Source organism: Mirounga leonina, unplaced genomic scaffold (genome assembly GCF_011800145.1).
Source record: "Mirounga leonina isolate KUSES-001 unplaced genomic scaffold, KU_Mleo_1.0 Mir_151, whole genome shotgun sequence".
In the NCBI taxonomy this organism is placed as follows: Eukaryota; Metazoa; Chordata; class Mammalia; order Carnivora; family Phocidae; genus Mirounga; species Mirounga leonina.
This window is the reverse complement of record NW_023270377.1, coordinates 42544064-42567131: the sequence shown is the minus strand read 5'-3', so window position 1 is coordinate 42567131 and position 23068 is coordinate 42544064. Positions and strand designations below refer to the sequence as shown.

Here is a 23068-nt window from a genome sequence, read left to right as displayed (position 1 = left end):
TTACTAATTCATATGCTATATGACCTTGAGCTAAGGCCCTTAACCTCAGTGGTAGTAATAAATAAAATATACCTATAATTTTATTTTACAACCAGCCTATCAGAAATGTTTAAAAACAATTACAACTTTTTAAAATGTTGAATTTTTCAAGGTTGTTCACTATATAAATGTAAAATGATATTATGTAATTCTAATTGCTACTTGTACAGAATTAAGGCATTTGGGAGAAGGAGACAAAAGTCACACAGTTCAACTTTTAAACAGGCTTAAAATGAATAGAATGATACGATTGGAGAGTTAGGAATGTCTTTTTTTAGAATTGTAAAATTGATAGACTCTCCAACTGCTTCTAGCTGTTTTGGAGAAAGAAGTACAATTTCGATATGCCAAGTATGCTAGTGTGAAATGAACTCATGTGAACTGTAACATTTTTGTCCTACTGTTGTCATGACTTTGTATAAATAAACTAAGATCAGGTTGTCTGGTTCTGGCAGGTTCTGACACAGAGATTTGATAAGGAAAATGTAGTAGTACTGGAAAATGTGCAGCGTAAAGGGAAAGCTGGTTAACATTTAATTTATAAATTTTTAGTGGCTACCTGCCCAAGTGAAGTTTCTCTTTACTATGGAGAAACATACATTAAACATCAGAGCCCTTCATTTATATGGGCTACTGTGGAACTATGTTATGTTCCACTGCTTTATACCGAGGAGTGATTCATCACAACAGATGAATCTATCTCGACAGTTACTGTTGACTCACTGTTTTCTACACTGGCCTTCTTGACATGTATTTTAAAAGTAACATAACCCAAGTATCCATTGGGGAGTTAGGGGATTGAGGCTTGATCAGTGGGTAGCACACCCACATCCTTATGTCAAACCAGATTATTTCAGGTTAATCTATTCACTGAGAAATTTGTGGAGTTGCACGAGTCATCTCAGAGGGTGTCCTCATCCTTCAGTTTGGTTTACGATGCTCATCATTCCAGAGGGTGTGCCAGTTTAGCTGGGAATACTTGTGGAACTCTTTTAACAAGACCAGGAAGTAGACTGTCCCTAAATGAAATAACCCTCCATCTGCTGTCTCAAAACTGTTAAACTGTTCCATTTTCTTTCTTGGCATTCTACTCATAGCCCATTTCATGATTTATGCAAACCTTAAAAATACAGGTGGCTATTTGCTGGAGTAAATGTGGTTTTAATTTTAAGTGGTGCCAGTGCCTGTGCGCCCCCCTAGTGTTTTTCTGTCTAGAAGTGAATGGCACTCATTTTGTGATCAAGCTGCTGCTTGTCTTGATCTATGACTTGGACTAAATTCAGCCCTGCAGCTAGTTTGTTTTCATGGGAAGAATTCTAAGCTTCCATGTTACCCCCTAATAATTTTTTTTTAAGGCAAGCTAGTATTTTTTTCCCCTGATAAATCACAGAGCTTTTGTACATTACAGTTTTCTGATTTTTTCCCCCTCATTTTGTGTTTCTCTCTCTGAGCTGAAACATGCCACTCTTGGGCCATATTTAATAAGGAGTATTAGAACTTCAGAAATATTGAATAATTAAGTGACACATACAATATATAAAAAATCTCGGTTTTGGTCTAAATTCAGAATTTTAAAAAGGGGAGTTTATGCATGCAGTCACTGAAAATCATCAAGGGTTTATTGCTCAAAAGGACTAATATGCTTTAAAGAATAAGAACTACGGGGTTAATGTATTAGTGGTATCCATGTCGGAACTCTGGATTTCTCTTGAGTGGTAGAGGAGGTAAGATGCATAAGTAAATCTGCCATAGGTGATAGGGCCGTGGTGAGGGAAATGTCGGAGAAAGAGATGAGTTCTGATTGAAGAGGTTGGAGGAGAGCTCATAGACAGGGGCTATGAATAACGCTGCAGTGGAAAACGGGTGGAGAAAAGATGCTTTCAGGCAATAGAAAGTGTGTACTATGGCTTAGTAGGAGCAAAAGGTACATTCAGAGTTGTAGTGGGAGATACAGGGTCTGATTGATGACTCCTTGGCACGTGCTGTCACAGAACACCATGCGGGCAACTGGCAACAAGTTGGATGAGATGCCTGAGGAAGTGTGGTAGCAAAGAAGGGGCTTCCAGAGGTTTTCCAGCTGGCCCTTGAAGGAACGGAAGGGTTTGATTAGGAATCTAGAGGTAGGAGAAAAAGGAGCATTGACACAAAGATAAAAACAAGAGCAGTAAGAACAGTTTTGTTCTGTGGAGGTTGAGAGAGCAGAGAGTTAGCCAGAGTGAAGAATCTTGAGTGCAAGGTTAAAGAATTTAAATTTTATCAAAAATGATTTGGAGATTTTTTTTGACACTCCCATGCTGAGAAACCTCTAATGATCAGAGCAATATTTTGAGAAGATGAGTAGAAATATATGGGAAAGTTTGGGTGGGTGGAAGGACCAGAAGTAGAGGCACCAGTTAGGGTGAACTGAACATATTTGGTAATGATACTTGAAGTAAAAGCTAAAGGAGGTAGAAGAATTAATAATGATTACAGTTTAGTCCCCCAAATGGTGGTGGTAACAATTTGAATATTTGATGCTTTGGGAGAGAATATTGATTTAGTCAGTAAACCTATTCTTTTAATTTCAGTATAATTGAAGTATAACATCGAGTGAGTCTAAGGTGTACACTGTGTTGATTGGAGTCAACACGTATTTAATGAGCACCTGTTATGTGTGGTAGGCACTGGGGTTATAATGGGGTAAAAATAAGGTTTCTGCCCCACATGGAGCTTACATTTAATGGGGAAAAGAGACAAGAAACAAATTTAAATATATATATAAAATATATAATGTGAAATATCATATATATGATGTCAGATAATAAGTGCTCTGAAGAGAAAAAGCAAGGTAAGGGATAAGGAATGATGAAAAAGAGGTCAGTATTTTAGAATCTGTGAGATAACATTTGAGTATAGACCTGAATGAAATGAGGGCAGGAGCCTCACTGTCTGGGGAAAGCGCATCCCCAGCCAGCACAGCAAGGGTAGGTCCGAAAACGGCAAGGAGCCCACCCGGCTGGTGGAGACCTGCAAGGGGCAGAGTGATAGGGAATGAGATGCACGATGTAACTGGGGAGTAAGGCATTTAGTGTTCTGAAAGCCATGATAAAGAGTCTTAATTTTATTCTAGTATGACGGGAAGTCACTGGGAGTGCTATGACTTATGTTTTCAAAAGATCCCTGTGGCAGCAGAGTTGGTCGAGAGGAATGAATAGTTAGGAGGCAATGGCAGTCCTCCAGGTGAGATAAGGTGAGCCTAGGGTGATATTACTGGAGGTGGTGAGAAGTGGTGGGATTCCAAATACGTTTTGGAGGTAGAGCAAATGTGTTGATGAGCTAGACGTGGGTTGTGAGAAACAGAATCAAGGAATATCACCAGGCTCTATTTGGTAGGTTTGTGTGAATTAGAAAAAAGCTAGTTCTGCCTTGGCATAAGCAGACCCTGTCAGCACGTTTGTATGAGGAAGTCTCCCTTCCTCGCATCAGATGTACTTGGGCACTGGACGCCACAGCGGGGTGAGAAGAGCGTGGGTTGGGTACCCCTATGTGGCCAGGCATCCTTGAGGAGGGCTCAACCGGTGCAGTCAAATATGGCAGCGCTGGATGATAAATTAGCTTTTGGCCCTAGCAACTGGGTGAATTGTAGGGTCATCCCCAAATGGGGGAGACCAGAAGAGGAACTAACTGGGGTTGGGCGGTGGAAATCAAGTACTATTTTGTGTGTAAGTCTGAGATGCCTGTTGAGCATTCTAGAGGCAGTGTCAAGTAGGCAGATGGATATGGACTTCTGATGCGGAGCCATCAGAGCTGCAGAGAGGCTTGCTATTTTTGAGTTTGAAATGGCAGCATGATGAGCAAGTGGAGCTGTTGAGTTAAGGCTTAGGAACAAAGATTTGGATTAAAGATGTAGATTGGGAAAATCATTCTGGCAAAAGGAATGTATGAGACCTTTGAGGAAAATTATCCTCTAAAAGGATGGAGACTGCCTTTGGTGTATTCCTTTTTTTTTTTTTTTTTTTTAAGATTTTATTTATTTGAGAGAGAGAGAGCACATGAGAGGGGGGAGGGTCAGAGGGAGAAGCAGACTTCCTGCCGAGCGGGGAGCCCGATGGGGGACTCGATGCGGGACTTGATCCCGGGACTCCAGGATCATGACCTGAGCCGAAGGCAGTCGCTTAACCAACTGAGCCACCCAGGCGCCCCCCTTTGGTGTATTCTTAAGCAGTGGGAAGTGGGGGATGATTCTGCACAGCAAACTAGAGGAAGATCTGGGTAATCAGCACTGTGGAAGACAAGGAGTTAGAGGGCAGGACTTGGTGGGGAGGTCATCAAGAAGCAGGACTTGGGAAGGCTGCTGGAGCTTTTGAGAGTAGAGGTAATAGTGGGTGAGGAGGCAATACAAGCTACTTTCAGAAAATATGCACCGAGAGAGGGTAGCAGTAGGGTTATATGTTGGTTTTTCAAAACAGGTTGAAGTTGTGTCCGTATTAAGGGAGAAATAAGGGTTCCAGGGAAGGAGGGAAAGGTTGAAGGTGCTGGAAACAAGGAGCAAGTTTGGGTGATTGGGAGGATATATGTTTAAAGGAATCAGTAAAGAAGTTAGTCTCAGAAGTGAAAAAGGATAGGTGTGTTTTGCTTCGAGGTTTGGAGAGAAAGAAGGGAGAATAGGTATTAGAAGTAGATGTTTTGCATAATAGGAGGGAGAAGTGAGAACGCTTATCTAAGTACAGCTGTGGTCAGGGTCATCTGCTTTGGGGGCACCACTGGTATTGAAGGCCTGAAGACAGAACGAAAGGGAATCAATAAGAAAAAAAAAATTGTCAAGCAATGACGAGAGACCAGCTGGAAATATGAAGAATAATTTGTAATAGCCCATCAGTATTTTTTCTGTCAGCCCAAGAGCACAAGGGGAATTGGGGATTCCAATTGGATCCAATTAAAAAGGGGGGGGCACTTGGAACAGTGGTTTATAACCCAGAAGAGTGCCTATCAAAATCACCTGGAGACATTTGTCGAAAGGCTGTTTTTCCTAAAATGTGTCAAACTGAGGTGTGGGATAAGGACAATTAGAAATGGGAGAAGAGATGCTTCTGTATACTTTTAGAACATTCTCTTTGATTCCGTGATACTTTTCTCTCCACCTCCAGGGAGAACACTGTTCTGGACTTAAGATTAGCAGGAGACCAACAACAGGGCACAGGCTGGGCGGGAGCAGTAAGGGTGGCTTGGAAGGCAAGCTAATGGACTGAAGGAATAAGAGGAAGGTTTTCTGGAGTAACGTCAACAGTGATAGTAAAATTTGGCGGGGGGTGTTCAGCTAGACAGGTTCCTATATTGCAGAACTTTACAGAGCCTTTCATGGGCCCATGAATCTCCAAGAAGGGGATTTAATACATTAAGAAAATGCCTGACTATAGGACCCTTTTTACCCCACGGATCCTTTGTGCAGTTTCTACAGAACACACTGTGAAAATGCTGACCTAGAGAAGTCCAGCAATGGCTAGTTCCAGCTTGATTTAAAAGGAAAGCCGCAGGGAGAGGGAAGCCATTGTAGAAAGGGGAGAGGTCCAGGTTAAGCTCTTGAAAGCGCAGCTCCCAGGCCCACGGCTTTGTTGGTGGATAGCTGGGATACTTTCCATCCCTCCAATTCAACTCCTGTTTTTTACCATTGAGTCCAGTGTCAGTTGGATCATCAATATGAATACTGAAGTTGCGAAAGACGGAAGTGGGAATTTATGAAATATTTACATTGTGTGTTCAACAGTTTCTCAAAAACAGGGTTGGAGAAAGTCTCTATGAAAGCAAGCCAAAATCTAATGACCGCCTTTTCCTTAATTGTAAGGACAAGCAAGTGGGTAACTGTCGAAAGAAGATACACTTTGAAGTCTTGAAGCACTCATTAGCAGTGACTTAAAATCTGGGGAGTTTACCCACCTTTCGAGCAGAGGCAGTGTCCTAGGCTCTGAGAATGCTCCAGTTTATACTACCTGGGCATTGACTTGAAGACTGTCTTTCCAGGGGAGTATAGTCCTTAATTTTAAGGTGATTAATACTGAATGTTGTCCCCTAGGACTTCCAGAGAAGCCGGTGATTGGTGATTGGTGAGGACAGTGATTGCTGGCAGCGATTAGACGTTTATATAGCATGATTTATGAGTATAAAAGTGCACTCACGGTACTGAGACAAACCAAATTAGAAAGGTTCTAAACAATTTTCATTTGCCCCAACTATGTTTCACAGGTCCCAAATTTCCTCTTTTGCGCCAGTATCATTCCACTCCCTCCTTCATGTAGCTTATCTTTATTGATGAATTTTCTCTCCTAACCCTCTATTTAAAAGAAAAAAAAAGTCACGCGTGTGTGTTCTTTTTGGTGATAGTGTCCTTGTGGTAACTTCGTGCGTGTGACGCAGCTGAAGAGTTCAGAGCACATGGAGATCACTTACCGGTGATAGTGGCACGTTCTGTCTATTTATTTTCCCCCCGTGGATGCCTGAACTCTCTTTTCTTCACAGGTGAAGTCAGTGATAAACCTTTTGTTTGCCGCGTATACTGGAGATGTGTCTGCACTTCGAAGGTGTGTTAACACGGTGGCGTATGGCTCGGCATACGGTTTACAGAAGTTTATGAAGTTGCTTCTGCGCAGATGGCCATTTTTTAAGGCTGATCTAATAAAAATGACCCAAGCAAATTTATATTAAATCCCCCACTTCCAGTGCCTTACGCTTCCTGTGCAGTCTTGTCCTTTTCTACCTCCTAAAAAGCCCAGACCTCTGTTCTCCCAAGTGTAACCATTCAACTAATCTGGCTAATTAGTGTTTTATTGGAGTTGAATGATGCTTTCTCAGTCCCCTTCTCCCATCCCCTTCCCACATTTGGGGGTAAAGAGGGAGTGAAAATGGGCATTTAGTGTTCGTAGATCACCAGGGTTAGAGAGGTTGTATAGCACTGCACACATACGATCTCTTGTACAGAGTAGCAACTGAATCTTAACATGGAAAAATATTTATGCTTAATTTCTACCTTTGTCTTCCAGTCTGATCAGTATTTGTATCAACAGTATTGTATTATAAACTCCAAAGTTGCTAGGAGACTAGATCTTAATTGTTCTCACCAGAAAAAAGGAATAATTACATGAGGGGGTAGAAGGAAGGTCAGCTGAAACTACTGTGGCAGTTGTACTGCAGTATATAAATGTATCAGATCCAGCATGTACACCTCAAACTTCCGTTATGTTCTATGCGCCAAGTTTAGCTCAGTAAAACAATGTGCACTTTAAAAAATTGTTTTAAAGTTTCCTGATTAGTATTTGTAAACTGTACACTATAAAATGTTACAGAATGGGAGCCTTAGTAAAAACATTTAACTTTGGGGCGCCTGGGTGGCTCAGTTGGTTGGGCGACTGCCTTCGGCTCAGGTCATGATCCTGGAGTCCCAGGATCGAGTCCCGCATCGGGCTCCCTGCTCGGCGGGGAGTCTGCTCCCTCTGACCCTCCTCCCTCTCATGTGCTCTCATTCTCTCTCAAATAAATAAATAAAATCTTAAAAAAAAAAAAACATTTAACTTTAGTAGTAGGTGTTAGTTTCTTGCCCTTCTGAGGCACAAACTTTGGTATGCCACTATCCTTGAGTTTTGAACAATAATGTAATGAAGCTGAATTCTGTGAGAGTTGGTGAACATTTCCTTTTACCCAAAAAGAACAAAGCTAAGGAAAAGAGGAGAGGTGGCATTTACCCAGGAGGCCTGTGTACTAGTTGAACACGCTCTCAAGTTCCCATTAGTGAGCCCGATAAAGGATGGCACTTACTTGTCTCACAAGACCTTAGAATGATGGGATAAATGTTACAAGGGTGAATGACATTTTATAGATCACGAATAGCTTATTCTTACACATTTTCAGATTTGCTTTGTCAGCCATGGACATGGAACAGCGAGACTATGACTCTAGAACAGCACTCCATGTAGCTGCTGCAGAGGGTAATATATGAACCATTCATCTTTTTTTTTTTCCAGACATAACTTCTACTTAATACTAAAATCTGCCTGTTTTGTTTTGGATACAGGTCATGTTGAAGTTGTTAAATTTTTGCTGGAAGCGTGCAAAGTAAACCCTTTCCCCAAGGACAGGTGAGCATTTATGTTACCTTCTACCATGTAATTGGTGAGTCCGGGTTTTATTATACAGGGCTATAATATTTAAGTTGATGGTGTATTTAAATCCACCATGTATATATTGGAGACATTCTTCAACTTGCTATGGTACCTTACAAAGGCAACAAACAAAAACCTTGTTTCTGCTAGGTTGATCATTTTCTCTCCCATATCCTCTCTCTCATCTAAGGATGGTCTCTTATTCAGAATTTTTCGGGTTCGTCTGTTAGTCAATACACTGTATAAAGAAAACAGTGCTTTGTGTTGGAAAAGAATAGGAATTTTGTCCTTGTGGGGCTTTTAACTTCATAGGGTAGACAAGATAAACATTTATAGGAGCATATTAAAAATGTGTAAGAAAATTACTGTCACAGAACACTGAAATGAATATATTAGACTTTCTTGAAATTCCTAGATTTGGCTGGTGTCAGTTTTAGAAGGCTCTGTGGAGTTGAATTTTAATCAGTGCTTTGGGGAAGAGATGAGATTTGAAGGTACGGAAAGGAGAGAAGGGTGCTCTGTCTGCAGTGGGAGAAATCTGCTCGGAATATATTTTGCTTCTCTCCTCTCTCTTTCCTGGTTCACATGGCAAACCACCTTTCCTCTTGAAGTAAATGCTTTCCACAAAGTGGCCAGTCATGGGAAGCTTGAGAGTGCAGCTGTACTACATATATAAATATATAGTCAACTCTGTGCTCACACACTTGCACATCATGTAACCGGAGTTATGTAACAGGATGAGTCAGTAATGAGAATAAAGGCTAAGAATTGAAGGAAAAAATGCTTGATAGAGAGGTTTGAGAAGTATGATTAGGAGTTTTGGATTGGATATTTGGGGACTGTATTAATACATTTGGGGCAAGTTGATTATTCTCTAGCTATATCTTGGTTTCACTGTTTTTTAAATTAGAAGTTTGGGTTTTATTAGTTCAAGCTCCTTGCAAGAAATGCAGACAAGTGATGATGTCAGTGTCTGAAAATTGTTAGTGTTGTAAATATGGTAACACTTTGGTTATTTCATCATGACCTTTACTGGCAATATTTTAAAGCCTCATGTTAAGAGGGACAATCCTCCCTTGTATCCCCGAATGTAATGTTCACACCAGCTCTTTCTAGAGCAAGAAGCTGACGAGAGTGTTTCCCCCACCCTATCTTGTGCCCTGTGTTTATAATGCCAACTAAAACACTATTTAACACAAGCTGGGAACATTTACTGTGCTTTATATTTTATCCTTTATACCTAAAGATCATGAAGTGTTTTGTTTTTTGCCCTACGTTGGCCTCTAGGAATGTGGAAGTAGACGTACCCATCTGACAGGCAGGAGTTAGCTAAATAACTAACTTGGTAACTGGGTATTCAACTACTCTAGAATATAAGCTAAACCAAGACAACTCTTTTCTCCATTTCATAGAGTCAGTGTCCCCTCAAATTGTAAAATAGTCTTGAGTGAATGTAGTGTGTTCTTCAAAGTTGACAGTCTGTATTATTTCATGGAGGAAGAGTTGTCAAAAATGTAACTTGCAATTAATATTCAATTGTTCCAGAAAGACAGATAATTATTTGCTACAGATACCTGAACAGTCCCCCTCCCCCACCTCCCAGTTTAAGGCCAACTCCCTAAATTAATGAAGGCCAGTGTGGAAAAGGAGCTGTTTTGGGAGAAACATGAAGATACATGTAAAATGTTACTTACCTGATTTTAAAAATGAAGATTACAAAATTTTATCCAAAAATATTTTTTTGAGACTATTCAGAAAACCTTTCGGTTCCATACTGTGACCCCATTAAGGAGGTAAAAGGTTGAAGACAGAGCTGGAAAGGAAAGAAGAAATGGCAAGAAGGAAAACCAGAAGGTTGGGAGAGTAGCACATGACAAAGTGGGAGGCTGAGCACCTGACAGCCATGGAGAAGTTCAGTGGAGAGAGGAAGAGAGGCTCAAGAGTTTGTCAAGAATTAGGGGACCGATTCTCACACTCTCATTTACTTGCGTTGTGAGTTTCACAGCATTCTCTCTTCTTTCCAAAGGCTGTTGAGCTGGTTAATCGCTGCTGGCAGCTCTTTCTCTTATCTTCAGTCTTCACCTCTCTCACTGAGGAGCACACCCCAGAAACACACTTAACAATGGAGAGCGTTGTTACTGTTCTGGTGGTGCAGTGGTCCATTTGAGCCCCTGGGTTCCCATCCTTACCAGAGATGAGGACAATGTCAATCCCTCTGGGGCCGATGCCACTCCTCCAGTGTGTGTCTGGGCTCTAATGAGGTCACAGTCATTTCCAGACTTCTGAGATTTGTTGTGATTTTGAATCGACAGGAACACAAATTTTCAATCCAAGGATAGGGTGATGGGTGTTATATACCTGAGTTTTCCTTGGACATTTTATTTAGGGAGCGATCCTGTGGGCTTTTCATGAAATTAAACTTCCGGCATCCCGGAGGAGTCCATTGTATCTGTCCACACTAGAACTTCCCCTCCATACGCACTTAGATATGTGAACAAGATCCATTTGTGGAAGATTGCTTTCCCTTCCTCCCCATATCTCAAGTGGCCCGTGAGACCACTTTTTGAATTATGAATCCATTTCTGTATCTCAATTTTTACTTGTAACATTGATGAAATAGCCAAATTTGAATGGCCCTTAAGCCTGCATTTAGCATCTAGGAACGCTGGATTATCATCTTTGTACAGAGATTATCTAACGACCCAGGCCATGTTGTGCTACCCATTTAGGTGGAATAACACCCCCATGGATGAAGCGCTGCACTTTGGACACCACGATGTATTTAAAATCCTCCAAGAATACCAAGTTCAGTATACGCCTCAAGGAGATTCCGACAACGGAAAAGAAAATCAAACGGTCCATAAGAATCTTGATGGATTGTTATAACGGTCTTAAGCCCCAAATATAAATCACTTACCTATTTAATTGTGGAAAATGATTATGAAGAACATGTGTATTTCTATCTGGTAGTGATGTATATTTTACAACATTTGTCATTTCAGTGTTACTGGAGTTTTCTTCATTGTACACACAGGACAAATCTGATCTCTTTGGGAAAAAATAGAAATAAAACAATCTCCCTCCATAATGTGAGCAATATTTACCTCGTGCATTGTATAATTTGATGTAAAAGAAATAGTTACCGATGCTAGCTTAACTGTGTGGTCTTCAGGATTTATTTTTGTGTGTTCTGTGAATTTTCAATTTGTATGATGAACTTAGGCATTTATAAATTAAGTTCTGTTGTACAGTCTGTCCAGATGGGTCAAGGCTGCCTTCAGAAGCAAAAAGAGTGTGATTTTCAGGACTTCAAATGTAGATTTAGTTTGAGTGTCCGAACAACTATATGCACTTAGGGTTATGTGTTTTAAATGTCTCCCATCACCCTAGCTTCATGGCGTGACTCTTTAAAAATTAAAATAGTTCACAGCTGTTAGTAGCATAGACCAATTCTGATTAGGCTTTATCAGGGAATCTGTTTATGTTTGGTGACCAAAATATATATGTGAATGTAGTTCTATAATACTTTTGAAAAAAAAATTCCTTTTTCTATATGCCCCTTGGTCCAGCCTCTCTTCCCAGACATTTAGCTATTTGCCTCTTTGCTTTAGCTGGGAATGTGGGGGCTGGCACACTATGCAGTTTTCACGTTTTCCACCGAAAGTCAGAAAATGCCTCACGTATCTGGCATCCGAACTACAACTATGCCATTTGTCTACAGGCGATGAACCAGAGACAAATTACTAAGCTAAGTACAAATTAGTCAAATTCATCAACCTAAAAAAGGAAGGGATGTGCCGCCGCAGCTCTTTAAGGTATGTTTCCGTTTCCAGGATAAAGTTGAGGATAAATTCAGATCAACGCTCTAAGCTACCGAAGTTATTCTGATGCTATGGGAACTGTTACACTTAACATTTTTAAGCCTGTAATTAAAGGCATCAAGATATTTGTTCTATTTGGGGGACCACGAGATCACTCCAGTTTTCTCCTGATTCTCTACTGGGTAATTGTTGGTGGGCTCTATAGTTTAATAATAAGAAAAGGCCATCTCATTTTCAGTGGAGACCCACTGTCTGTCTTGGGGAGGAACTGCACCTCTGCTTTATCCTATCCTACCTCAGAGGTAAAGGGGTTTGCTAATGAGGCTTTCTGATATTAAGCACACACACAGGCACGTACAAATACAAGTGGGCTTTTCCCAAGTCCTTTTTAGCGAAATGAACAAAATCCTCAACTATAGGAATGCTAGCTGTTATAATGTAGCAAATTCAGCAAGTTCTTTTTTTTTTTTTTTTTTTCCTTTTCTGTCAGCACATACTGCTGCTTCCAACCTTTATCATGCCTAAGGGCCCCTTCCCCCCTCTAGCAGCCTCCAAACGTTTTGATTTTTGCTTCCAGTCGAAGTCAGTGGCTTCAGCCATTGCCCTGTTTCCTAGACAGCACCTCCTTTGGAGGAACCGTGGCCAGTGTTCCTTAACTGAGCCGCATCAGGCACGAAGCCATGCCCGCGTGTGCGCTTCTGTGGGGAATACGGTGGGCGGGCACCTGGCCCTGCCGCTGTGCTCCTGCCCCACGGATCTCTCTGGCTATGCAGACAGGTAGTATTTGCAAAATGCTGCAGAGGAACTGCACTATCCCCGCAGATAATAAGCAGTAGATGTTCTTTAGCGGAAAACAACGGAAATAACTCCGCTCACACAGCAGCTTGCTTTGTGTGATGAAAATGAAACATTAAGATGATTCCATTGTGTGCTTAAAGGTTACCAACAATTTTGAGGCTTTAATGAAAAGAGGTTCTAACTGTTGTTTGGAAACAAAGAGAGTTTTCATCTTTTTTGTCAGATCAAAACTATTTTGTAAAATCTTTGTGGTTTAGTCAAATGTGCCCTTATTTACCCATGAGGTTATTTATGACTGCGCTGGTTCCTGCTCTGGCTGTTTGCTGTCGGCTGGTAATAACAAGTACTCTTGGTTTCAGTGCTTTTGACTGTGCTCTTAACTGCTGCCATCAGTATACTCCAAAGATCTTTTTGTTTTGGCTTTAGGATCATTAAGTGCTTTTTCTGTACCATGAGAGCTCTCTGTGGTCATGTTTATTTAAAGCTTCATGTACGTTGCTGTTTTGGGTGGTCTCAATTCTAATGATCTCATTTTGGGGTGCAATGTGCTGTGTCCCACTAGCCCCACTCTGCCCTTTAGCTGCAGAGCTGGATTTGCTGTCGACCATTTGATGCTGTTTTCTGTCGGGTGGGGACTGAATGACCCGATGCTGGATTTAGATTCTTCCTGGGGATTGTACAGCTATGAATGTATTTGCTTCCAGAACCTCCCAAAGTTGAATCTAATCTTAAAACTATAAGTTGTAAGTATTCTGAAATTGGGAAATATTTATTTTAAATGAAATCAGGTAGTGTTGCTTTTTACAGCGTAATAAATACATGTATCCAAAAAAAAAAAAACCTGTAAAAAATGAATTTTTTAAAACCACTAAGGTTTTCTTACATCACTGGGTTGGGAACTCTGCTGAGCATACAGACTGTATCTGGTTGACTCAAATCAATTTCTCATGCCTCCTCTGAGCCAGGTACTATGCAGGGCGGCAGCCGGAGTTATCATGATGACTGAGAGGACGATCCTGTAAGGAGTTCATCCTTGAGGGGGGGAGGGTGGACAGGCATGTTTCTAGTGCTCTAGAAGTGAACACTATCATTTTGCAGTTAGGACACACTCAGTATCTATAGAATTCAGTCATTAAACAGGTCCTTCACTAGGAGGGGTTCTAACCTCCTTTGAGAAGAGAGGTGGTTTTCACAAAGCCCTGACCTCTATTTAGGGAGCCGAATCTAGTACCCCCACACTAGGGTCTGAGTTGGACAAGCTGGGTATATGGAATGGCATTCGCTTCCAAGGCCAGTAGGCTTAGTGTGTGGTTTTCTAACCATAGAGATGGTATGAGAATACCACGACTGCCATTTTCAACTATCGAAGTTGTTGGTCACAAAGTAATTTGCTTGGCAATAGTAGTCAGACGGTGTGAATTGTCTGCGTTACTGACATTTTAGGACTGAAAGAGACATCAGACATCTCTAATCTAATCCCACTCTCATAGATGAAGCTGAGACCCAAGAGGGGGCTCTGATACAGAACTCTTAGTCTCGTGTTCTTTGCATCCTACCACACTGTGCCCACTAGGGACAGAAAACTGGGCTAGAGTTTTTAAATTAGCTAAAAACCTGTCTGGAGTTTTAAAGACAAGTGTAAGTGCTACAGTGTTCAGCCTTGCCTAGCTCACCAGGAGCTATGGTATATACATCCCCACAGAGAGGCAGCCCACAGTGCAAAACAGATGAGTGACACCAGATATGGAAGCATTAAATTATGCTTATCCTTGATACAACATGAGCGTCTTAGTTTTGCGGGACTGTTTACAAGGGCTGGGTAATCTTCCTAATTTCACTCACTAACCTTCATAGTAAAATGAGTAAATTCATGAATCACAGACCAGATAACACAGGGAAGCAGCCCATGAATGTGTTAGGTGGCACTTTAAAAAGGGGCTTTTTGGGGACGGGGTATTTTATAGTTATATAAAGAAAGGATGTGATTACTAGAAGATCTGGGAAGGGTGTGTTTGGGGATGGGAAGGATTAGAAAATTAAATCAGCTATTACAAAGGGGCAAAGACTGGACATTTTATTTCTATTCTGGAGCCTGAACCTGATCCCAGGCCTCCATGCACCCCAGCCTTGCCCCTAGCTGCCTCTCCACAGGTTTGTTTTTTTTAAGATATTATTTATTTGAGAGAGAGACAGAGCACAAGCAGGGGAAGAGGCAGAGGGAGAAGCAGACTCCCCGCTGAGCAGGGAGCCCGATGTGGGGCTCGATCCCAGGACCCCGGGATCATGACCTGAGCCGAAGGCAGACGCTTAACTGGCTGAGCCATCCAGGTGCCCCTCTCCACGTCTTTTAAAGAGCCTACTAGAATGGAGTCCAACAAGCACTCATAATAACAAAAAGAAACTGCTTCATACTTGTACAAAAAATGGGGAAAGGCTGCCAACACACCAACACTAGGGCATTAAAGTGGTGTGATGGCACTAAGAAACACAGAATTTACATAGTATGAGAATACAATACCTTTTATTAGCTTCCTGTCAAAGGTACCATTGAGGAACCTCTACCTTTGTATGCCCAATATAAATTTAATACGTTTAAAACTGCTTAAGTGTGGTAGTTTTTTCAATTGGCCAAGTAAGAGGTTTAATTTCTCAGTATAGCATACGCATATAACCTGAAGTTAGTTTACCAAAACTTGGAAGCTGAGTGTGATTGTATCTTTTAAGGGCTATATAAATTCATCTTAGTAGGTTCTAAAAACCATATTATCTTTAGCCTTCCTAAAACTGTTTTAAATGCCATTTCCTTGAAATTGTGCATAGTTTTATATAGCAATTTAAGTTATCTGTAGCTTTTGGCTATGTTTCACAAAATCTTATGTTTTCATAAGTAAGGCAATTAGAACACATGATCCAGTATCTCAAAACGTCTTAGGCTCCAAAAGCAGGGATCTTTGTTTTTGTTTACCAGTGTTTCCCAAACATCTAGAGTAGTGCCTGGCTCATGGCAGGTGCTCAATATATATTTGATGAACTAGTATAGTGAATGAGTCTTAACTAACCAAAAGAAGCCACTCAAGTAAATACCCCTTGCTTTGGAAACAGCATCCCAGTTCAAACAGTAGGTACCACAGTTTTCAAAACAATTCCTAGGTTTTTTTTTTTCTTGTTTTCCCTGGGATAGTCAGAAGTGAAAGGAGTCCTTTGTTTATTGAGACTTAATATTCCATTTTAGCTTACAGGCAATAAATAGCTTTCAGTCATTTAATGCTGAATAAATGGCTCAATCATTTATTGCCATCTCAGAAATCTCCTTCCTTAATAAGGAGAGGTTGTTCTCAGGTGGTACATAACAGCTCTATGCTTATCAAACCCTCTACAAACACCACACCAGAAGTACTCTTAAAACTCACAAACATCCGTAAGCCAGGATCTACGTGGTGACTCACGATGATGATCAATTATACATGAATACAAACTTATGGCTAGGGAGGGCCTTACCTACTGGAGAAATACAGTTCTCCATGTTTATTATAAAGAAACTTTATATTTCCTAGATGCAAATACTGCAGATACAGGGATGAGAGAGGTCCTATTTGTTAGGATGCCAGCATTCAAGCCTGTACGACTCTTCCCTGACAACTCTTCGAACAATAGTTAAGTCTAGCCCGCCAGATTTATGTCTAAGTGGTGATTATGTCTTTCATGACACTATTTTGTTTCCAGCACACGGTGCCTTTTACTTTCAGAAGGCCATGGCTTTCTAGCTTACAACATCTTTGGAGAAAAATGGCCCCTTTAGACGTGGGCACAGTGACTCCTCGGAAAGGGCTCCTCTAATCTTGGGATGTGGGTCTGAGATGTGGCTTTGGAGACCAGTCAGAGTCCCACTTGCCATGTGTTCTTAAGTTAGAAACTTACATTAGCAGTACCAAACTCCATTTCAAACTAACTGCCAAATTCTTTGTGCATTTGGAGGCAGCTGTAGTCAGCAAGACCAAAGCACTTTGTTTGCTTTTCATGGCTCTCACTGCAGCTCATTCCAATACTGCTTCCTGCCTGTCTTCCACCGACCCATCGGCCACAGCAGTTCAGACTGCAAGTGGGTTAAGAAAGGGCAGTGCTCAGGAACGTGGTGTTATCAGCCTTACTCAAAAATAAGGACTCACATGTTTGTATGTCTAAGCATAGGTAAGAAAAACATGGGAAAAACATCAAACCTACACATAATGCCAGGAACTTCTAAAATCTTTATGCCAAAGTTGTTTGTAAGAGACTAACGTCAGAGTTTCAGTACTTCTCAAAAGTAACCAAAATCTCTTGGCTGGCATGGTAAAACGAAACCACGCCAGGTTGTTCTCAAAGGGCCAAAACACACTAGCAGTTAAATGTCGACAATTAGAAACACTATTTCTTTTAATGTTCTCTTCTTTGTTCCTTCCTCATTTCAATTTAAAAAGTCAATGCAAAGCCAGTCAGGTTCATGTGGTCTTACGTAAAAACTGAGAGGAGGAGGGCGCCTGGGTGGCTCAGTTGGTTAGGCGACTGCCTTCGGCTCAGGTCATGATCCTGGAGTCCCGGGATCGAGTCCCGCATCGAGTCCCGCATCGGGCTCCCTGCTCGGCAGGGAGTCTGCTTCTCCCTCTGGCCTTCTCCCCTCTCATGTGCTTGCTCTCTCTCATTCTCTCTCTCTCAAATAAATAAATAAAATCTTAAAAAAAAAAAAAAAAACTGAGAGGAGGAGAGCACCACGTGCAGATTATATTTAATGCAATACATATAGTTTAAATTTTAAAATAGACTTTGAGAAAAGTTTATCCCCACCCGAAAAACATGGCATTTACATACTAATAGAACCGAGGTGGCGACGGCGGGGAAATGAAGGCGCAGCTACAGAGACAGCAGTCTGCGAACGTTCTGTGGAAGGACCCTGCCGAACCCGCCCCGCTAAGCCACGTGGGTGGTGTCAGTGCTAGTGAAGGAAGACGGGGAGTAACAGAACACGCTTCACGAAACACCAGAAAGCAGTCTAGAAAAAGCACAGGAGAGATAATGGAACCATTTGCAAATGTATTTGTCCGAGACACACATTTATCAGTGAAAAACATGCAATTCTCAATGCAGTTACACAGGACGAGTTTTCAAATTGTTTGATTCTCATATGATCTCTGGTTAATTACTTGTCAGTCTCTATTTTTTCTTCTCAACTTGAAAATTTTATGACTAAGACTAACTACCGCTAATAACAATAAAGACACATTAACCCATTTAAGAAACACGAATTAAATTTCTAGATTTGGTCTAGATCTACGACTAACTACAACTTTTTGAAGAGTAACAGGATTTTTGTCTTGAGAGAGCAGTTGTTAATAGCCTGGTTCCCTTGACAGAGATGTGAAGGTAATTTCATTTACTAGTGACCGTGATAAAGGCGGAATATATTCAGCTTTGGATATTAAGGTTTAAACAGAAAAAAACTACTCAAGGGTCTGGAAAACGTATTTCCTTCTCCTGATACCAGCCAGTATCATAAAGCCATAACAAATAGAAAAGCTAACTCTCCCAAGGGAGAGAGTTTGCCTTTAGCTTTAAATGGCCAGTGTGGAGAATGTAATAAAATAAAGGACACAACTTTGACCCCCTGCCCAGATACAGGATGGCTACCTTTGATAGACCATTGACGTAATTCTGCATGACTTAGCTTTGAACGATTTCATAGGTAAACCAATGGAAAACCTCTGGCCATATTTAAAGCAGAGGGAACAAATAAGAATTCTCCAGAATAGAAATCTGTCAACCCTACATCAAGAAGCTCCCTAAGTAACTGTGTCATCTATCCAACAGCCTAACAGTTGGGCGCTGACTTTGTGCACAGCATTTTAAGTGCTGCTCGACTCCTCACCTGTCCCCAAGGATTCTCATTTTAGCCCTGATGTTTTCAGTGTATCCGGATATTGTTCATTTGTAAAACCCACTCTACGGAGAGGGCCTTTCAATTTTACCTTTCATAAGATGCATGAAGCCCTTCAGAGTAACACGTTTCTGAATTAGGGAAAAATCCACTTGCTATCAACAGGTTGCAGCAAATTTGTTCGTCTTTGTTTCATTTCCCTAGAAACACAGGATGTGAAGGAACAGAGTAGCAGGAGGGAATCACAGATGGGAAGGAAAAATGTCGCCAGAGAAGATGAGAAAAATTCATGCTCTATACTGCATTCATCTGTAAAAAGATAAAATGTGGTTAAGCTTATTACACAGCTCTTGTGAAATGCAGATCCACATCTCTAACCCGGCCTGTCAGTTCTACAGTGGGGTAGCAGGAAGACACTTCCACAGCAAATAACCACCATGGAATTAGAGAGCCCTCAGCATGTGCTCTTTATCCTTTTTCCCGGACTAATCGAGACCTTTTATGTCATCTAAGCTGATGGATTATTCCTCTGCAGCCTGCCGGCTTCATTCTGCCAATTCATCCAGGCCGCACAAAGCCTTTTGCTGTTATGCAAGTCTGGGGGCAGAGCAACGTGGCAAATCTGCTCCCACAAAACAAGGACGAGGCAGTGCTGAGCTGTGTGCCAGCCAGAGGATGGGATGGGGGCGGGGGGGGGAGATGATGAATGTTCCTTAAAGGCCACGCAGTAGGAATAATAAATGAACGTCTTTCACGTACAGATTAGAGACAGAGAATTATGAGGAGGCCCCTCCCCTCCCCCCGCAGTGCCTCCTGCCCAGCTGCCCGGAGCAGGGCACCCTGTGGGCAGTAAATTGAGCGTCCAAACAATCCCAGCCTGCCACCGACTTCCCAGCTCACGTCCCTGCCGGGCTGTCCCCTCGGGCCAGGTGCTCTTCATCAGGGCTGAGTCTGTCCTGCAGCAATGTCTAGAGACAGGTTTGATTGTCGTGCCTGGGTTTGGGTGCGGGTGTGCTCGTGGCATCTAGTGGGCAGAGGCCAGGGCCACTGCTAAATATTCTACAGTGCAGAGAACAGCCCTCTGAAACAGAAAATTCCTTGCGTCCTGGAATACCAATAAAAACACAGGACTAGACTGTAAGCCTCTTGGGAACTGCCCTTTATTTTAAGGTTTTGGGGAATTCCTTTAATACCTACTTAGGAAGCCACAGAGTGACCAAAACAAGGGAGTCGGAATTTGTAAGAATTTATAGTTGTTTCTATAATGAGTCCATTATTTTTAATCCTAAGTGGTCAATGGTGGGTAGGACACAGTGGGCTCTGACGAACATTATTTTGGATTAAAAGCACAATGAAGGTTTTGCCCCTATGTTTCAGTGTGTGGCTGAAATGTATAGTCTGAGAGTGGACTTTTGGAGAGAGGTAAAGAGAGAGAGACAGAAGGAGGGAAAGCCTGGATCCAAATCCTGTCACCGTCTCTTACTGGCATGTGTGACCCAACCCCTTTAAATCTCAAGGTCTTTGTCCTTCCAAAGCAGAAGAACGTACTGGAAGGATTAAATGAGATACCATGTACAATGCCTAGTGTAGCAGATGGAAAGGGGATGGCTAATAAATGTTCCTGCTGTTATCATCAGCTTTGCCCAAAGGCCGGCAGGAGAGTAGACTGGTTCTCACGTAGTCCCTGAGGAAGAAGTTTGTACAGGAAATCCAGACTAAACAAACACTCAAGTCATCCTGCAGAAAACACTGGTGCTCTGTGTCTCTTGGACAGTTTCCTCAGGGGCCTGCGGTCCTCCTGTTCCTGACCCTAATCCAGAGCTGCAAGCTGCAGACGTGGCTGAAATAGCCAGCTCCGAGAGAGGCTGCTCTGTTTCAGAGCATATGCTCTCCTGCCAGGGGTAGATGCTGACTGGAAATCATGGCCAAGGTTAAGGACAGATCATCTGAGACAAAGTAGAGTCCACCCAATTTGGGGACTAATCCAACTTCTATTTTATCCAGCCAGCACCTTGTCCAGATTATCACCTCTCCTAGCTCCTTCAGTCTTCTAAAGGTTTAACCTGGAGAGAGAGAGAGAGAGAGAGAGAGAGAGTGTGTGTGTGTGTGTGTGTGTGCGTGTAAAACAGACTTCTTCTGCCCTATGTGTGTGTGTAAAACAGACTTCTGCCCTACGTGTGTGTGTGTAAAACAGACTTCTTCTGCCCTACATGTGTGTGTGTAAAACAGACTTCTGTGTGTGTGTAAAACAGACTTTGTGTGTGTGGTGTGTAAAACAGACTTCTGTGTGTGTAAAAGACTTCTGTGTGGGTGTAAAACAGACTTTGTGTGTGTGTGTGTAAAACAGACTGTGTGTGTGTGTAAAACAGACTTCTTCTGCCCTGTGTGTGTAAAACAGACTTCTGTGTGTGTGTGTAAAACAGACTTCTTCTGCCTTACACATGACATGAATGAAGTCATCTGGAATGGAATGGCTATGGGGGGGGTGTCCATTTCCTGGCCTTTATTTAAAATAGAGAATTTAAATCGCTCTCCCAGTATCATCCCAAGAACACAGACAAAGTAAGTCACACCATCTGCACAGATGGAGACAACTAATCCGTCTCATTTTCTTATGGCCAAGGGGAATAACGGTGATGACAGAGTTGGAACTCTGACTTCTGAATCCCAAACACGGGCTTCTCATCCAAAGGCCGTGCTGCCTTTGTCCTAATAAACTGGGGTGAGACCTAATGAGTCCTGTGCAAACAGTTTCCGTGCAGTGGATATTTTGAACGCGATGAAGCTCTGCTTTTTCTGGGAGGCATTCCAGGACAGTGGACAGTATGCACGCTGGAGACTCACCGGGTGGGTTCAAATACTCATTCCACCATTTACTAGCTGTTTGATCTTAGTCAAGTTATACAATTTGGGATTGGGCGGGGGGGGGGGGGGTGTGTGCTCCTTTTCCACACTATAAAACTGAGAACAACAATAACCGCTAACTCAGAAGGGGGTTGTGAAGACTGATGAAGTCACTACTGGCGGGGTGCCCGGTACACGGTAAATCTCACCTATTAATGGTGCTGCTGACTGTGATGATAATGCAACTTGCTAAAGCACAATAAAGAAGGGCAGCCATTTGTGGTTCCATCGACAGCTCTTACACTCTTGGAACAGGGCTTTATATTTGTTCCATTTTTGAGTCGGGCTTAGAAAGCACTTTATAGCAGACTCAGGGGCTACATTCCAACAGAGGATGCGTCCTTGCACATAGAAAAGGTCCATTTTACACTTGCCAACAGGAACAGAAGTGACTTTTTTCATTCTCAACAATCAGAAATGTGTAAGAAATTATGGTCTCTAAAGAGTTGAGCCTGGGCTTCTTCAGGTGAGAAAAAGGGACTAAGAAAGAAGTTACATACCAGAAACTTGACTCTCAACAGGTATTACTGATGTCATGTGCACACACGGCTACACGACCCCGGGTGTCTGAAGGACGGCACCCTCTCCACCTCTCCCTCCCCTTCCCTGCCCTCCTGCCTCGCCCCTGAGCAAATGGTCTGTGCCAGGCACCAGTTACAAGAAACTGACTGAAGAAAGGACGGTAATAACTCAGGGAGGACTTTTTTTAAAGGAGTAAACACATTTTAACAAATAGACTGGAATAGCTTCACGTGGAAAAGAGCTTAAAATTACAGTGTCAGCAAAATTCCAGCCAACCAAAAAAAGTCTTTAAGAGGAAGGATTTGGGCCCGACAGGCAAACAATACCATTTGATTTACTGAAAAAACATTTTCCTAGAGGGACTAGATTCTCTCTTTTGTGGACAACCCTGTTCCTATTCTGGTCATGACACTCGTAACTCTTTCACTCCTAGAACCTTCTACTCCTGGCAAGTGCCCGACCACCCCAGGTGCGAGCAGCCCAAATCAGTCCTCAAATACGAAGCAGGTGGAACGGTACCACTGTTGCTGCTGAAGCCTCTGTAAGGGCTGTTAACTGCCAAGCATCAGTCCTCTCTCTTCCTAAAAACAACACGCCTGCACCCAGACACAGTGCTGAAATAACAGGCCAAAGGAAACCATTTTCTTATCAGAGAAACGGTAGTTCCTTAATATATGAAATTTCTACAAGGACAACTTCAAAGGGCAGAGGCGGACTTTTTCAATATTTGAAATGTCATTTAGTTTCTGGAAGGTGCAGAGTGCCAGGAATAAAGCATCCTGGTGATGATGGAGCTTGTTTAAGCACAGCAGGCTCCGACTTATCAGGGCTGATCTAAAACACCCTCGCTGGCTCTGCCAGAGGCACCTTCCGATATCGTGCAGCTGAGCCGAGCGGCTGCCGGGCGCCCTCCCCGCCCCAGAGAGCACCTGCTCGGCGAGAGCCGC

At 42.3% G+C, this 23068-nt stretch overlaps 2 protein-coding genes across 2 annotated transcripts in view; one reads left to right on the top strand and one right to left on the bottom strand.

Annotated features, from left to right (window-relative positions):
* The window catches only part of GLS (glutaminase), a 78751-nt gene extending 66815 nt beyond the window's left edge, over nucleotides 1-11936 (top strand). Inside the window, exons 15-18 of the mRNA XM_035007515.1 lie at nucleotides 6532-6593; nucleotides 7918-7994; nucleotides 8081-8144; nucleotides 10898-11936. Of these exons, the coding sequence (XP_034863406.1) occupies nucleotides 6532-6593; nucleotides 7918-7994; nucleotides 8081-8144; nucleotides 10898-11054 (360 nt within the window). The 3' untranslated portion in view covers nucleotides 11055-11936. The remainder of the gene's footprint in view (nucleotides 1-6531; nucleotides 6594-7917; nucleotides 7995-8080; nucleotides 8145-10897) is intronic.
* A 5901-nt stretch (nucleotides 11937-17837) lies between these two features.
* STAT1 (signal transducer and activator of transcription 1) overlaps nucleotides 17838-23068 on the bottom strand; it is a 36730-nt gene continuing 31499 nt past the window's right edge. Inside the window, exon 25 of the mRNA XM_035007508.1 lies at nucleotides 17838-19004. Within this exon, the coding sequence (XP_034863399.1) occupies nucleotides 18990-19004 (15 nt within the window). The 3' untranslated portion in view covers nucleotides 17838-18989. The remainder of the gene's footprint in view (nucleotides 19005-23068) is intronic.